This window comes from Neolamprologus multifasciatus, chromosome 6, assembly GCF_963576455.1.
Source record: "Neolamprologus multifasciatus chromosome 6, fNeoMul1.2, whole genome shotgun sequence".
NCBI classification, from domain to species: domain Eukaryota; kingdom Metazoa; phylum Chordata; class Actinopteri; order Cichliformes; family Cichlidae; genus Neolamprologus; species Neolamprologus multifasciatus.
This window is the reverse complement of record NC_140444.1, coordinates 11,698,448-11,715,976: the sequence shown is the minus strand read 5'-3', so window position 1 is coordinate 11,715,976 and position 17,529 is coordinate 11,698,448. Positions and strand designations below refer to the sequence as shown.

Below are 17,529 nucleotides of genomic sequence, written 5' to 3'. Positions count from 1 at the left end.
GATCAATAACATTTGTATGGAGTGCCAAACAAGCTGTCTTTTAAGAGAAAGAACCAGAACTCATATTTGTGCAGCTGTGTGGATGTGATTATGCTGCACTGGCAGACACATAGACAACTGCTAAATCATTACCTGCTCTGATGAGCCTTGATGCTGCCACATTCAGATTGTAAGGTCACATGTGGGACTGAAAAATTAACCTAAACATGATTGTTTAAAAAATTGTAGTTCCCTACAGATTTCTACTCTTTCATAAGGACTGTTTTTTTTTAATAACTTACTTTTTAAAAAGTTTATTAACATCTAAAATTATGAGTGTAGCCACATACAGCTATATCCATTAAGTCTGACTCCTCCACTAATGATTACTTTGAGCCACTAAGCGGCACTGGCCTTTTAGGGTATTAATTTGCACCCACCTGCAATCCATCATTCCATCACTTCTGTTTGCGAAAAACAAATAAGGTGGTAACCAAAACACAAACAAATGGGTAAAATCACAGTGTCTACAGTGCCTATGCTACATTGTAACAACTCTCGATGCTGATGGTGGTTGAATGGTGTGGTGGATGTCTTATTGGACTGCTTAGCACCAATCACCCATTATTTATATGGTACAGCCAACCTGAACTACTGTTGCTCGTTATGTCCATGTCTTTATGACCAGTGTTTCCATCTTCTAATGGCTATTTTAGCAGGTTAATGCACATCATAAAGCTCTTATTTGAGACTATTTTCTTCTATATGACAATTACTTCAGTGCACTAAAATGTACTTCACAGACCATTGTGAATGTGCTGCACGATGCCGTCATGTACCAAATGTCTCTGAGGAATGTTTCCAGCAACTTGTTCAATCTAAAACACTAAAAAATTAGCAAATGTGTACCTGACATAGTGATTAAAATGAGTATTTTCTGTAATCGCACAGGTTCTCACTAGACTTTTTGTAGAGCCTAGCAGGTTACTTATTAATGCTTTGCACTTCGACTGAAAGAAGGGGGTCTTACATTCCTGCTAATAATAAAACCAAGTGCCAATTTTTGCTAACAATAGTCTGGCTTTGGTGGAAATGCATGAATCCAGTTCTAGTTCAGGCACCAGACTCACATGGGTGGAAAAGAGGCATCGGTCACTATTTGTAAAGTGCATCGATAAATATTTTACTAAACACAACAATTCAATTCCATCTTTTTAAAAGTTCAGGATGAGGACTAAAGTTAAAATAAATGTTATTTTAGGTGACATGAAAACCAAACAGTCGTTGCTGGTAATTTAACACCGGAAACAAATGAATACACACCAACAGGAGGAAGTGATGCCTCATTATTTAGTCAACAGAGTACTGGAGTTCTTCTGTTGCACACAGTTTATTTAACAATATGGTATATAAGTAAGAAATGAGTCTTTTACCAGTTTATACAGTGATTTCATTTGCTCTTCCTTATATCTATAGTATTTTGCTTAATAACTTGATTTACAATAGGAGAAAAAGTAAATCCCCCTAATTCAAGTTTTTTTTTGTGAGAGGAATGAGGGTTGATGACATTTAGTTCTCCTCCAGGTGAATCTCAAATGTGCCCTTCATCCCCCGATAGCACACAACTTAGTGTAAAATTTGGAGAACTGGGCGTCATCAGAGACATTGCCTACAAACAACCACTGCTCATTCCACCTCAGCTTAGGGGGCTGGTCTCTTTCTCGCACTCTCTTTACACTTTACAACATTTGTATGACAAAAAAGTATGACAAATTCTTTTTAATGTCAAAGCAACAACTTTCTACACCTGCAAGACAACGTTTCCAAATTCCAGGCCACTGAGTTGTAGGCTGCAGTCCTTATTGGTGAACCAATCAGCTGTATATCTCTTAAGCCGCGTGTCCACCCAAAAGTACCCGGAAGTCGTAGTCACAGAAATTTTTGTTTCCAAGGAAATAAAAAACGTTTAAAGGCCCGTGAAAATTAAGCAAAAGAAAATTTAAAAAAAAAGTCCGCTGACATAATAAAAAGAGACGGCTGCTTTTACACCCTGGAGTTGGTGGTAAAGACGGGTACTCCAATCAGAAATGTTCAGCGCTTCAAAACCACCCAAAGCAGGGACCTTTTTTTTGGTGGGGGTTAAATAATTACCCCAAACGTAACTGAAAGTATGGTCCCTAGTCCCTGGTAAAAGTTCCTGTGGTGGAAACGCGGCTTTAGTGACTGTGAGGGTTTGTGTCAGTGTCTTCATGTGCTCCTGCATACATGCCTGTTTACACAAACTGCTGCAGGCCATTTCCTACTTTAATACAAATGAGTGCTCTTCATACACACAAAAAGAATGGGAGCGGTCATTGTCCCTGAACGCATCTTCTTGCAGTAATAGTACAACACTAGATTACAATTGCCAGGAATGACAGCTTGTGAAGATAACAAAAACCTGGCCCAATTCAGAGACAAAATATTTTACAGTTTCCAAAAAAAAAAGAAAAGAAATAAACAAAAAAGAAAAAAAGTTCTCAAAGGTACAAAATAAAGATATGAATAATATAATGCAACTTTACATTTTTGTAAAAAAAAAAAAAAAGAAAAGAAAAGAAAAGAAAAGGAAAGAAAGGCATGAACCCAAAACAAACAACCCCCCCCCCCAAAAATAAGAAAACAAACAAACAAACAAAAAATTTAAAAAATGAGTACTGAACACATTTGGTCTCAACCAAAAAAATATATTCTTTGTGACTTTAATTTCATTTTAAGAAGCAACTTGCAAATCCCTCAACATCCCAAGGAAGAAATACCTACCCCTTAGGGTTAGGAAACAATTACATTCCCTAAAGGTTTTGAATTTTTTATTTTTTTATTTTTATTTTAAATGAACCAAATTTTCTTGTTTTGTTGCAACGTTTGAAACTTTTTACATGTCAGTACAAAAACCGTTGTCAGCCTTACAAAGAACAAACAAAGCCCTCTAACGGGATAAAGAGTTTGAGGGAAAACGAGGAAGAGGAGTGGGAGGACAGGTCCGTGGGAGTGACAATATGTTCTTTAGTTCCCAGCAGAAATGCTACAATCCCTCCACAAACTTCTCCAGAGTGTCCCCTGTAGCATCTCCTACCATCCCCAAGTCATTGCTCAGCCCTCCTCTGTTGGGCGTATTAAGCTGCGGTAGCATGGCGCTTTGTTCTGGTGTCCCCAAGTGTCCTTGCTCCATTGACTGCAGTGGGCCCCCAAGCCCTGTGTGGGGTGAACCCGAGTGGGGTGGGGGTGGGTGCTGAGGTGAGGGTTGGGGCTGGTTCTGGACCTGCGGCGAAGGACTGGAATGTGGGGGCTGCTGCGAGGGTGGACAAGGGGACTGGACTGGGGCTGGGGAGCGGACCTGGTTGCTGAGGGCGTTGGCTAAAGCAGGTTGGCTGGGGAGGTGGGCTCCGCCTTGAGTCTGCCCAGCCAGGAGGTGGGTTTGAGGGCTCATGGGGCTTGGTTGGCCAGGGGAGCCCATCTGCTGCTTTAGGACAGCCTGCTGCTGGGGAAGTTGCTGCTGCTGCTGAAGCAGTCGTTGATGCAGTAAATTTTGGGTCGAGTCCATCCCCATGCCAGACTGGGCCATCTGAGCCATTGCTGGGAGCTGACCCATGGGGCCCCCAGGTGCCCCTGCCTGCATTTGCATTTGCTGCTGTTGTTGCTGTTGCATGCGGAGCTGGGAGTAGGTGGGTGTTGTACCCTGCGACTGAGCAGCAAACTGACCCGGGTGGCTCTGTGGTAACACTCCCTGCTGTTGCTGCTGCTGCTGTTGTTGTTGCTGCTGCTGCAATAAGAGTTGCCTGCGGAAAATCTCCTGGATCTGGGGGTTTGCATTGTGCGCGGTGTTCAGCTGCCCTTGAGTCCCTAATGCAGCCATGCCCTGCACTTGAGGCTGCTGTGGTTGCTGTGGTGGCATCCCTGTCCTTTGCACTGCCCCTCCAGACATAGCCATATTCTGCATTGCTGGCATGCCAGGCTGCTGTTGTTGGCCTGCTTGTTGCTGCTGTTGCGGTTGTTGCTGCTGCGGCTGGTTGGCATGGTACTTGGCTGTTCGCTGTTTAATGAACGCAGCCATTAGCTGAGGGTTTGATTTGAGGATGTTTAGAACTTGCTGCTGCTGCTGGGGTGAGCTGGGAGACTTTAGGGTGCGCAGGAGGTCCTGCAGAGCATTTGGAGGTATAGCTCCAGCTCTCTGGGGAGTCTGTGGCCGGGCACCAGGCTGCTGTGGTATCAGCATCCTCTGGCTTTGCTGGGGTTGCTGCCCTGGTGGCATCATGGCTCGCTGCATGGTCATGGGCTGCTGTGGGGACTGGCCTGGAACAAGACCTGGTTGTTGAGTTTGACCTGGCTGGATGGGGCCTGAAGCTCCCCCCCACTGTCCAGTGGCCATACCAGGTTGCATGACTGGTGGTCCCCGGGGCCCAGGCACCATCTGCATTGCTGGCTGCATTGGTGCCGTCATGCGCTGTTGTGGCTGCTGGGGATTCATGGGCAAACCATTCACGTTGACACGGTAGTTCCGCTGGTTCTGCTGGGCCTGCGCCATCATTTCGATGCGCTGTGCCATCTTGACTGCAGCGATGGGTGGTGGCTGCTGAGATAGCTGCTGTGATGGTTGGGGGGGCTGAGGGAGAGGGGACTGTTGCTGGTGTAGAGGGGAGGCCTGGGGCCCAGGTTTGCCCTGAGACACCGGTGCCTGAGCTTGGGCAGTGCGAGGTGCATTGGAGAAAGACGGGGACATGACGCCTGCTGAGTTGGGGGTCTGCGGCTGGTTGGAAAGAGGCTGCTGGGGTGTTTGGGGAGTGCTGGGCTGAGTGTGGGAAGTGGGAGTGCTAGGGGCAGCTGATGGCGGTGGGGATGGTAGCGGCATGGTTCTGCATTGCATGGTGGCCATTCTTCTCCTCATCAACTGGGCCTGCTGGAGCCTGTGCTGCAGCTGCTGCTGGCGAAGCTTGTGCTTGATGTTCAGGCAGAACGGGACAGGACACTTGTTCTCCTGACAGTGCTTTGCGTGATAACAGCATAAAGCAATAAGCTGCTTACATACAGGACAGCCACCGTTGGTTTTGCGTTTGCAACCCTTGGTGTGCTGTACCACTCGCTTCATCTTCTGGCAGGACGGCAGAGAGCAGTTGGCATTGCGACACTGACAAGCATGGACCAGGGACTGAATGCACCGTTGAATACTTAAACGCCGGCTCTCCTGTGGGCTCTTGGAGGCCTCCCCACTCTGGCTGTTGTTATCATCATCCAGGCCAAGACCCCACTTGACCATCTGGTGCTCGTGGCCCTTTGTGTTGTAGCAATTAATGCAAAGATCAAAGTCCTAAGAGGGGAAAAAGAAGAAAAGGGGACATAGTAATTAAAGTCCAACCAAAGATGGTAAACTAAAAAGTTTAACAAATGATATCTCTGACTTAGTTCATGTACGTCATTCCACGTATCTGACAGATTTCCACTTCCAATCATCCTTTTTTTTTTCTCCCTAGTTCCAAACTGACACAAAATAATCGAGTGTAAAAACAACAGTGCAGTGGAAACTAACCTCGCACACAGTGCAATGGTAGCGCGTCTCCACGTGGTGCTTGCACTCGTTACAAGTATAGACAAAGCGATCCTGTCCCTGGTTGTGCAGTTCAACAAGCATGCACATGGTGCTCCACTTGCACCTCCTGAGGGAGCTGAACTCCCAGTGCTTGTCCCTTGCCAGAGTCAGGAAGGCATCACGGCCATCCATCAGGTCACAGGAGAGCAATGGGTCGGGGTCCACGATGGGCGGCAAAGTGTTGACCATGGGCCCAGAATGAAGGTGAATCACAAAGAACACCTTTAGCAAAGGAGAGGGGGGGAAAAAAATCAGAAAGTATGACTTACTTTCGTTATTCGGACTGTTTCCCACTAGTTAACCTTTTGATCACATCCATAAAATTATTGTTCATCACCTCCCAATTTTCACTACCACAAAAAAACAAGAAACAAGTCTGACCTCTTTATGCTTCTCCATGGTGGCGTACAACTTCTGAGACAAATCATTAGCTACATTCGGCATCCCAGGCTTCTTCTTATTGGCTCGGCTCACGCTGCTCTTGTTTTTATTGGTCTTCTTGTTGTTCTTCTTCTTAGCGTTTTTACTGTCACTTGGTGTACCCTAAAAAATATATTAAAGAAAACATGTTATGTATGAATTATTCCGTCATTATATATTCTCACTGTTTCCAGGGCTAAAACTTAGCACAGAGTGCATAAATTTTCACAGTTCATTAGTTACTCTCTGCCTTTGTTTGATGTCACCTTAATCTCATTAAATTCCACTGAAATTATTTTGATTCAAATATCCCTATGTTTAAGGTAGTAGTACATAAAAATACATTTTTTAATTCTTTAAACTCCTTATATCGAATCATTCAACTGCAATGGAAAGACAAAGACAGTAACACAATACAAGATAGTGGAGTTTCTGCTGCTCTAGTACATCAAACCCTCGTATAATAATCATACCTCTGGAGTTTCAGAGGCAGCTGTGTTCTCCTCTTTCTTCCTCTCTTCTTCCTCCTGCTCCAGCTCCTTGATGCTCTCTTCAAGCACATTAGGCCAGAAGTCACCTTCAAAGTAAGGCAGCTCATTGGCGCTGGTCAGTCGGTCTTCAGTTGCCTGTTTGAAGATATCCTGAGAGATGGATGAAAAACACAGTGGGTTAATCCCAACAACAGCTAGTGAGACATCTGATTAATATAACAAAGACCTCAATAGTCAACAAAATTATCATCTGCCCTTTACAATTTGGTCACTTTAGCTTTTATGTGGTAATAATATGCCGTCCTTCATTTCGCCTTGTTACCTTGTAGTCATGCAGGATCCTCTCAGCAAAAGCCTTGTCCAACATCTTCCTGTACCACTCCTGCAGTCTTTTAGGCTTGGGGATCTTCTGGTCAGGAGGATGGCAGTGGAAGATGTAGTCGTCACCTTCACTGGGCGGACATGCCCAGATGTGGGCCTGGGCATATCTGTGAACACACGTGAACAGTAAGTCAGGCCAAAGTGATGACGTTACCCCGAGACCTGGATCTACTGAGGCTTTTGTCAGGTCTGCAAGTCGTCAGGAAGAACAGACAAAGAATAGAGTGAGCCTTACCCAAGTTTCTTGACATATTCTAGATAGCCAATAAGGATCTCATGGTAAACGGCTGTTCGTAGAATCCGAGGTCTGAAGAAGTGAATACTGTCAAGGTATGATATGTAGACCCGTCTGCAAAGGTTAAAAAGAAAGAAGACATGGTAAATCTTACGTGAACCACAGAAAACAGCAAAGAAAAGTTAATATTATTTATTGCTGTGTGACATAATTGAATGCACAGACCTAGTGTTGGGGAATGGGCACTCGGAGCCATACTCCTGTACGTGCATGCCGAAGAAGCACACGTCTACACCATCAATTTCCTCAAATGCGAAAAGTGCTTTGGTTCTATAAGGAAAGGCCTCTGGCATTTCACCTGTATCTACAAACCTGTTGAAACCAACAAAAGGAAATATTAAAATGTAGCCATGATAATATCACTGAGCAATTTTGCATCTGAGGTTTTGATGAATGTTAATGCACAGTTTTCTCCACTTTTATTGGGACTTTAGAAGCTTTTAGAAAGCTACAGCTACTGGCTTTCCACGTCTGTCACTGCTTTTAGCAGATGTGAAGAACACAATGGGACGATTCAAGTCAAGTTGCCTTTAGTCAATAAAAAGCTAAAAGCCTTAAATCATTTAACTTTAAGATAACAGGCTGTTGGAGGAGGGACTCCTCCCTGCAAAGATGGGACACGCATAGTTGACTTTGATCCCATGGTGAATCTAACAACACCATAAGGCCTCCTAGGAGGGTGTGCACAACATCTCATCAAACAGGCATGTTTCACAATTACTCTGAGTGGGTATAAAATCTTTATAGAGGACATTGCATTCTTTATGGCAATTAAAATAAGCTAGGGAAAAACACAAGCCTTGCCAGCTTATCTACAAATTAAGGAGGTTTGGCTACCCTCACCCAAACTGTTGACTCTTTGGTTGTTCATTTATTTGACTAAGGCAACCCTAGTAGACAAGTACAAAATATGTTACTTTCAATGGAAAACATTGTTTTTAAAATTCTAATATCTAAACATCCTATCCCTCTTTCTCCTCTGTTAATGATGGTCTTACCTAGCTTTCATGCCTGGTTTAATCTCCACCGTTTTATCAGAGCTTGCCACCACTCGTACAAACACTTCCCCAGCCTCTGGGTGGTTTTGTCGCTTCAAGTATTTATTCACACGGTCCTCTATGTACGTTCCCAGTCGTGTTGCTTGCAGCCCTACAACAGACAAGCACAAGGCAGAAGTTTGAAAAGGGTCAAATCTGTTTCCTGAAGCAGGAGCTTCATTTTTCCAGGAAAAAGTACACAACAACCTGCAGCACGGAGAGAACAACAACATTAGGACACTATTGATGGTCTATGTGAGACTATAAAACTTCAGATCACCAATATGTCACTAACATATTCCATCAAAGTCAGATATGGTCCTCCAGGCCTAAACTGATAATTAAACTACAAGGCTAACACCACACTGAGATGTATGCAGACCATGGGCACATGGAGGAAGTCTTAGCTTGTTAAGACAAATCTTCAATAATCTGTTGACATTCTGAAAAATCCAAAAATAAATAGCCGTGAAAGATGAACCAAAGACTTCACATCTGAAACAGGAAGGAGTACTAACTTCTTGCTGAGAACTTGTTTTCCTTTCGTGTTTTTCCACTTTTCTTCAAACAGTTGTCACAGATAAATCTGAGGAAAAAACAACAAATCATATAGAGGGAGGTTAAACACACTATTAGCGGAAATACAAATTTGCAAAAATGTACAAAAAGCAATGGCGGTCAAAATTCTCACCCGGATGGCCAAATGACCTCGTAGTGTAAGACGCATATTTGGTGCATCTTCCGTCCACAATCTTTACATTCAACAAACCTTAAAAAAAGAAAACATACAAAAAAATCTTTAATATTCATCATCATCAGTGGGGATGTAGCTTATTCCAGCTGTCACGGGGCACAAGGTGGGCTTAACGCTGGACACATCACTAGTCTGTTGCAGGGAATCACAAAGAGATGGAAAACCGTTTGTGGATTCTCATCGACAGCTAATTCTGAATCACCAATTTCACATCCCCAACGAGCCCAACACATATCTTTGGACTTTGGGAGGAAGCCTGAGTACAGAGAGAGAACCCTCTGTGTGGAGTTAGCATGGGATGCTTTCACTTTTCAAATTTAAAACCAAAGAAAATGCAAATACAAAAAAAGGCACACAAAATTTAACAGAACTAAAATATCACTCAGTTCTCACACATCGTTACAAAATACACACTATTCCCGTCGTGTTTCCCCGTGGTTATCATTTGTATGAATGTTGATATCTTTACTGCTCGGGCAGCAAGCAACATAGAGATCGTCATTCACGTCAATGTTCCTCCAGTCGTTACGCTCGTGCAAGCCAGCCAATACAAGAGCGCCTTTGTGGGAGGTTTAGCATAACAATTGTGCAACATATCTAAAAATCACAGTGACCAATCTAAAAGACAGCTACTTTATGACCTGTGCTCTCTAATCCAAGCCCTCACTAGAAAGAGAGAACTTCGACATCAAGTTACACTCAGCAGGTGGTGCTGCTGAGCTGCCCTTGGGCTTCACTGAAACCAAAGAGATTGATCAGAGAGAAAATATGCAGACTGTGCAGAAAAAAAACACACCAAAACAAAGCCAGATGTGGGTGGCAGGGGGAAAAAAACTGTTTAAAGACGTGATCAGCAACACATGAGCAGAAAAAGGCATCAGAGATTAACTCTGGGAAAAGAAGCAAAGACCGACCATTCTGAGTTCCTTTCACTGAAGGGTGTGTGGTTTGTGTTGACTTACGGTTCAGGGTCGAGGACATCGTTCTTCTTCCGCTCAAACTGGTCTTTCGATATCCTCCTAAAGTGTGGGCAAAACGACCAGAAAAAGTTAACCAAGTAATACCGTGACTATAAAATAGTAGATAAATAACACAGATATTGAATAGTAAGAAATCATTTTTCAAGCAATGAGTTCACATTAAGATGGTTTTAAAGCTAGCGATGTTGTCAATATTTCAGTGGATGTTCGCATCTTAACTATGAAGCAATTCTGCTGAAACAAATTGTTAACTTCACTTTTTTTAAATTTTGAGAAGAAAAATATTAGGATCTTGGATTGCAGTTGTTTTCTGTGGTTCGACCAAGGTCTGTGCAACAAACTGCATGTATCCAAACAGGAAATATTGGAGTCTGGAAACATCATGTGGGATTACACTGTGCTGATTCCCAAGATCGAAACACTGAACATCAGAAAAAAGCTCCCTCTTATGTATGTCTGGTACAGATTTCAACCATGAAGCAAAATCTTGATGTTGATTTAGTTTCTGTATTAAGAGACATTTTAAGGCATTGTTTTTCTATTATAATGAATTTAGTGTTGTAGGATTTTAAAGATCTGCAGAAGCCAGTGTTTTACTTACGTCTGTGGTTGTGCAGGATCATCTCCTAACGTCACACTATCCCCCTGGATCTCATTGAAACATTTTTCACAGAAATGATACCTGCAAGAAAAAAAAACAAACACACATTCAGCACGTTAAAAATGATAAGGATACCAGGATACAAGATTATCGTTGTATTCAAATGTGAGTCATATTGCAAAAGTTGACGTTAAGCTATAGGATTGAGTGTGCCCAGGCAAATTGTACAAAATAACACTAGGTTTTTATGTAGAGCGGGGATTCCCTGAACTCCTATTGAGAGTGTAAATGGACTGTGCTGCAGGAGTCTCATGCCGTGCTGCTGCGCTGCTCAAAAACGCTGCAGTTCCACAGTTTATACAGGAGGGGGTGCAAGGTACACTGTGTAAAGCAATGTGCTGAATTCTACTGAGAAGAGAAGTCAATGATGGGGAAGGCAGCTTGTGGCCTAAACTAAAGCGTTATATTTTCAGTCATCACGCAAAACACAGGGGGCAGCGACAATGAATTCTCATAGTCCCCTTGACAGATGCCGAGAGAAAAAAAACAATCAACACATGGCTTGTTTTTTATTTTTGTCTGATGGTCATTTGGGTGTTTCTTCTAATGTATGACGCTGGAACCTGACACTTAATAAATGCTACCAAAACCATTTTGAAGTCTCATACTGTGCCAGGACTTGAAGGCAGAGCCATGAAAACCGTTACTGGTATGACAGCGATCCCACTACAGCTACAGACGAGCAGAACCCGGGCTCACAAGGGATGTGCAACAGTTCAAATGGCTTCAATTTTGGTCCATCAAAACTGTGCATGCAAATGAGAGTCCTCGGTGAGATTAAGCATGTGCTCACCCAACATTTGTTTTTTAACCTAGTTGAACAAAACACATTAAGTACATTTATTCATAAAAATATACCTGTTCTGGTAACTGTAGTATGTGCCTCCAGTAGGTATGGTGCAGAGCTGCTTGCCATAACAACAGAGGGTTTGAGGTGAGAACTCGTACTGTAAACACAAGTGAGACGACAAGAAAGGTCAAGAAGGTCCAAATAAAACTGTTCAAGAAAAAAGTTGTCAGAAAAAGTGAGTCTGAAGATTAGAATTTAGAGTTTTGGCTTTGGTTTGGAAAATCTTTGCCAAATTTAAGTTAGTACTCAAAATGTGGACAGGTAAAACTTGGGCTCATCCTAATGAAACATTAATTTAAACCGAGAGCAGAAGCAGAGTTTAACACTACATTTATAATATAAACAATATCCAAACAGTTATTTATAGAAGACAAAGAATATTATCCTGAAATAAAACTGCAGGCATTCAATAATCTATTGTCCACCCACTCGATCTCACCTTTCTCCCACAGCAGTAGCCCAGGCCCTGCATGACAGGGTCAATCTCTGACTCAAACACCTCAGCCAGCTTAGAGCAGTACTTGTAGACACGGGATGTTTTGCGGTTGTAGAGCCAGGCGTTGTTGAACATCAACCAGACATCATCCACATATTGCCAGGGCTCCTGGTACTGGCCTGTGTCAAGCTTGCGCTTTATTGTGGACAAGTCTATTGGGTTCTTCACAATGTCAAAGTAATCCTAAAGAGAGGAGGAAGAGGAAAGTTTTACACGATTAAGAGTTAAGTTGGTGCATCTCAATTATCTGTTCACACCAGAAGTACAAGCAACACTTTGAAACATCTACAAGTGCTGCTGTGTTTAAGCAGCCAGCTGTTGTGTGCTACATACCGGAATACCCAAGAGCATAGGGTCTACTGGTTGTCTAAAGGGCAGGGACTCGGGGTCCTGCCTATACAGACTCTCCAGAGTTGGCATCAGAGCCTGGCGCAACTCCTCGGGTTTAAAAACTGAAAAATATACAATGGAAAGCCAAGGTAAGGGGAAATTTTGGGTAAAGGTGAAGAGAAAAAAAATGAAACAAAAATGTTTCTATATTGTACGTTTACTTACTACCCCAAATTATTTGCCTGTAAGGGAAAACTACTTCTTTCCAAATTATAACCAATAGCATAACAATTTTTTCCCACCGTACCAGAGTTCTACAATTTCACTTACATTTCCCAGCACTTCTGCTCTTTGTAGGTTTCTATATTACAAAGTTTATTATTAAAGTTCAAAGTATCTGGACATAATTCTGTCAGCGCAACTACTGATGGTATTTTGACTTTATTATTGTATACATTAACAGCAATAACTAAAACCCTCCCTGATTACTGAGGAAACCTCAGTCAGAGTTTACGCAGAGTTTTTCATTCCTCTGGCCCTAGACTCACTTTTCCGCCGTGACTGAGATGGAGATGAGGTGGTTGTGCTGTTAGCTCCACCCTCTTCCTCTTCTTTGGGTTCCGTCTTAATTTCCAGCTTCTTCTCCTCCACCTCCATGGGCTCCGGCTTTTCCTCTGGCTCTTCCTTCTTGGCCAACATTGAAGCAGACTCATCTTCAGTCTATAAACATATAAGGTAAAAGACATTTCATACCACAGTCATGTAAACAATAGAAATAGCCATCTATTCATGACAGTAATACTCTTTAGAATAATGATTTTCTTGTTTATAACCTCATGAGCTCAATTATTTGTGAATCCCTTAACTTTGTTATTCTAAGCTCTTAAGTTGACCAAATGCTTTATAAGGATTTTTGTAATGCTGACAGCCAAGGACAGCTCACTTGCTTCAACCAGCCAATGGTGTAGGCGGCATGTTGTTTTCTTCACAACAAAAAGTGAATCCAAATCAGGTCGTGATCTAATGAACAACTATCAGATAAGGTGTCTCTTAATTAAGATTAATTAAAATTATTAGCATAAATAAGTTATAGTTTAGGTTTTTACTCATTTTAAATTGCAGTGACAGCTAACCTCCATCTTGGGCTCAATTTTGCCACCAGTAGCCTCAAATTCCTGTTGATCATGGTGCGTCTCCGTTTTGACCTCTTGGGTAGGCAGGTCTGCTCCAACATGCTGCGAGTGCAGGTCGGCGCTGGCGGCTGAGGCTGGTGTGGGCACCCGATTATCCAGACTGGCTCCTGGCTGAGACAGCTGAAACACAAAAGAGGGAAAAAAGGACAGGGAAGGACAGGGGCAAAGAGAGAGAAAAAATACAGTCATGATGTGTTTGCAACAACCTTTTTTTGTTTGTTTTGGGATTTTTTTGTTTTGCATGCAGGGCTCTGAGGCTACGACACGAATGCACACCTCCCGTATACATATCATTGCTCCCTTACAATGAGAGGTGTAATATTCCCATTGTGGGGGGTGGGGGGGCTTACAAACAGTCGTGAAAATGAAGTTATTAGATAGAAAAGGTGGATGTGGATGGGATGGTTTGGTACATGGCAGGCATAGGGATGGGAGTTTGCACGGGAGGGAGGAGGGAGTCAAAAGTGGAGGGCATGCGAAGGGACTCAGTCTCACCGGTGTGGTAGGGGGCTGAGGTGGGGGCTGCGTCTGTGCTGCTGCAGGGAGCTCCGTCTGGGGTTGGGACTGGGTGGGGCAGGGCGGGGTGGCACCCTGGGCTGGGGCTGGGGCAGGGAGGGTGGGGGTAGAGCTGCGGCTGGAGGGCTGGGGGAGCGGCAGGTTAGTGGCCCCCCCAGCCGTAGAGGCAGAGGAGGCAGCAGGCGGAGGCGTGGAGTGCAAGGGGGTTTGGGAAGAGGCTAGCTGTGGGCCCAGCGAGGGGCCAAGTGCATTCATGGGGATGTTAGCACTCTGCTGCTGTTGCTGCTGCTGGAGAGAAGGACACACAAAGAGCAGGCAGACACACACACACACACGACAAGCAGACAAACATACAGTCATAAGGTCAAACAGACGAACACAACATAGCACACAATTTGGGGTTTAGAAAGCACCTTGTGATTGGTAAAAACAATTTAAGAGTAATTAGTGTATTGTATGAATGGTTGAAGTCATTTGAGTTTAGTTCTTCAGCAACTAGTTGCAATTAGGCGAACTCTGAACAACTGTACAGAAATCAGCCAATCCAAATCCATTATGCGGCTCAGGTAACTACAGCTCCACCTCCTTCATGTCTCACCTGAGTGACAGCAGCCTGTGCCTGTGGCTGACCCATGCCTGGCACCACTGTGACATTCATCGCACCCGTTGCAGCAGCTGGAGCAGATCCTGGAGGAAACTGGTTCTGAGGCAAAAACTGACCCTGGTTGGCAGTCTGACCCACCATGTTTCCTCCACTGTGTCCAGTCATCATGCCCTGGGGCATCCTCGAGGGAGACATTCCCATCTACGAGGCAGGAAAGAAGATATTACTAGGTGCAGTAATCTTAGTTGTACACCTAAGTTAGCTTATGCATTCCTTGAGAGCGTGTAACTGGGTGCCAGCTCATGTTACACGCCTGCCCCATGTATGGGTGTGATTTTTGTGGCCCCCAGTCTGCTCCCTTACCGCTGGGACTGAGTTTATGTTAATCTGTTGAGGGTGATTCATGGGTGAGGCAGCACGGGGTCCCATTGTTGCTTGAGACATCTGGGCATTGGGTAGAGTCATGTGGTTGAACTGGTTGATTCCTGTACAGATGAGTAAATCAGACACTTTAGAAATTGGCACAACCCAAAGCCAAGCTGGTAGAGAGAGATGTTTTCCTGATTTAGTTCAATTGTAACTTCCCCATTCTTCTTCTTGCCTCTCTTGTATACAGCTCATTATTTCCTGTACCATACATTTTATGCAGTGTTAATAAGCATGTCTGGCTATCCTGTCTATTCTACCAGTTGTTTTATTTCACTTTTTGTGCACTCTGAAACTCTCATATGTATTATTAAAAATGTACCTTGTGAAGCCTGCATGCGACTCATGATCTGATTTGGCATGTTGGGAAGAGGAATAGGTCCATCTGGAAAAACAAAACAAAACAAGCTTGTACAGTTAAAAGAAAACAACAATAACAATTAAAAATAAATACATTGCAACATCAGAGACAGATGCTGCTGTGGATAGGCTGCTCACTGAGCTCAGCTCATATATCCATTTTCAATTTTAGACTGGGGGGGAAACGACCTTTTGAAAGTGATTAGACCTGTTAAGGCACATATATAATAGGTAGGGCTGTGCGGTATGACCAAAATCTCATGTCCTGATATAAAACATCTATCATCCGATAACGATATAAATCACAAAAATTAACATTTTTTGTAAATTCTGTGAATCTCGGGCAGCTGAAGTGTTTCCAGCTGGGCGTTGTGTATCTGGAGTCGAGTGTTTTACCAATGCATGAAACTACACATTTTTAGACAAAGGCTGTAACGGCCGCCGTTTTCTTTGTGAGTATTTATTACACGGCGTGCTGCAGGGAAAAGCCTGTTCTAACGTTTGAGTCTAAGGTTTATTTTTTTTAAGCACCTGACGGCTCTTTTTTGCTTCTCATCGGTAAATACTCTTTCACGCGATTCAGTTTATTTTGAAAAGTCTCAACAGGATCTTGAGCTTTATTGTGAAAGGTTTATGTGGAAAATAAACAAGCGGACACGTGATGGTTTTACCGTCATTGTTGCTAACGACAACGCATAAAAACAGGTGCTTTTCCGTCCGTAGTGTGGTTATATTAAATAAGAGAAAGAGTGAACTTTAAGAAATTAATATAGCCACTACAGTGACCATCAAAACGATGAAAAAATATTGCTGTATACAGTTTATTTTGCAACACCACGAAACAAACGATAGCGTAAAATGAAACGATAGACGTTTTTATATCGTCATCCGATATATATCGTTATATCGAACAGCCCTAATAATAGGGCAATATGGATAAAGCCTCTGGGCATACAAACATTACTAAAAGTACAATTTATAATTCTGCCATAAGCCTTTCAAACCCTAAGTGGGTAATAAATCAATTTGAAAACAATGTGATTTTACCCAAAACATGTTCATATAATCTTAAACTTACTCTGTGGTCGTGGGCCCAAGGCATTGGGCTGGGCTAGGACTGGTTGCTGGGTTCCCTGGGCAGCCAGAGGTGCCTGGTTGATGATCTGTTTCTGAAGCCTTGAACGCCTCTTCTCCTCCAACTCTTTTTGGATTTTGTATATTTTCTCAGCCAAGAAGTGATAGTACTCGTCCTAAAAGGAAGGAGGTTGGAGGGATGAAGAAAGGCAATATGAAACATTGAGGGAAAAGACATGTTCTGTGAAATTTTGAACTATGGTAAAAGCCTTTGAAAAGCGTTTCATGTTGAATGCGTCAAGTTGAGCAATTCAAGTCAGTCCCTGGCTGATGCGGTTTTTCAGGATACTTACCCGGCTGTTAGCTGACTCATACATATCACCTTCCACCTTTCTGGCGTAGGCCACTAAGTTCTCCATTCGTCTGTCCTTCAAAGCTGCCGGATCAGGGGTAGGGAATATGGCTTGTACTCTGTTGCAGGAAAGCACAAGATAAGCAAATAGAACTTCTGATAACATCTACTTAATTTCAAACCATTGCCTTAAATATCCAGCCTTTCAAACAAAATCAAAAGGTGACTAACAGGTAAGGATCTCTCCAGCAGAGCTATACACTTACAGTTTGTGTACGAGGTGATTGCGCAAGTCCTGAGTGACGTGCTCATGCCAGGCTTTCCTGGAGCCTGTGGCAGAGACAGGTGCTGCTGTGGGTAGGCTGCTCATTGAGCCCACAGCTGACCCGTCTGACAGCAGCTGACTGCAGGTGCAAATGGAGAAAATTTAGAAATCCCACATCCATGGATATCTATTCCTGTGGTTCCTCAATTTAAATATATAAATATATATATATATATTAAAAAGAAACCTTAAAAAAACTCAAACGAACAGGGCAACAAGTATTTTTAATAAATGGAATGTAATTATTCTTATTATACTTGACAGAGACTGACTTGTTAGTGTTGAGTGCGTTGGGAAGGGAGTCTGTGTGCAGGTTTGTCTGTTCTGAAGTGGGCACACCCATTGCTGCATTTCCAAGAGCCATCTGGTTACCTGTGAATAC

General features: G+C 43.2%; 1 protein-coding gene across 4 annotated transcripts in view; it reads right to left on the bottom strand.

Moving 5' to 3' along the window:
* Positions 1-1,315: 1,315 nt before the first annotated feature.
* The window catches only part of crebbpa (CREB binding lysine acetyltransferase a), a 43,640-nt gene continuing 27,426 nt past the window's right edge, over positions 1,316-17,529 (bottom strand). For 2 of the 4 annotated variants that reach the window (XM_085163506.1, XM_085163504.1), the window contains exons 7-31: positions 17,420-17,519; positions 17,089-17,226; positions 16,824-16,941; positions 16,475-16,646; positions 15,359-15,421; positions 14,974-15,095; positions 14,605-14,811; positions 13,986-14,294; positions 13,431-13,610; positions 12,846-13,017; positions 12,301-12,419; positions 11,911-12,150; positions 11,480-11,568; positions 10,562-10,642; positions 9,943-9,999; positions 8,918-8,995; positions 8,745-8,812; positions 8,188-8,338; positions 7,355-7,501; positions 7,130-7,243; positions 6,836-7,001; positions 6,496-6,663; positions 5,984-6,145; positions 5,543-5,824; positions 1,316-5,323 (exon numbers count right to left, since the gene is read on the bottom strand). In XM_085163506.1, the coding sequence (XP_085019632.1) occupies positions 3,044-5,323; positions 5,543-5,824; positions 5,984-6,145; positions 6,496-6,663; positions 6,836-7,001; positions 7,130-7,243; positions 7,355-7,501; positions 8,188-8,338; positions 8,745-8,812; positions 8,918-8,995; positions 9,943-9,999; positions 10,562-10,642; positions 11,480-11,568; positions 11,911-12,150; positions 12,301-12,419; positions 12,846-13,017; positions 13,431-13,610; positions 13,986-14,294; positions 14,605-14,811; positions 14,974-15,095; positions 15,359-15,421; positions 16,475-16,646; positions 16,824-16,941; positions 17,089-17,226; positions 17,420-17,519 (5,783 nt within the window). In that variant the 3' untranslated portion in view covers positions 1,316-3,043. The remainder of the gene's footprint in view (positions 5,324-5,542; positions 5,825-5,983; positions 6,146-6,495; positions 6,664-6,835; positions 7,002-7,129; positions 7,244-7,354; positions 7,502-8,187; positions 8,339-8,744; positions 8,813-8,917; positions 8,996-9,942; positions 10,000-10,561; positions 10,643-11,479; positions 11,569-11,910; positions 12,151-12,300; positions 12,420-12,845; positions 13,018-13,430; positions 13,611-13,985; positions 14,295-14,604; positions 14,812-14,973; positions 15,096-15,358; positions 15,422-16,474; positions 16,647-16,823; positions 16,942-17,088; positions 17,227-17,419; positions 17,520-17,529) is intronic. The other 2 variants (XM_085163505.1, XM_085163507.1) reach the window with 2 other exon arrangements.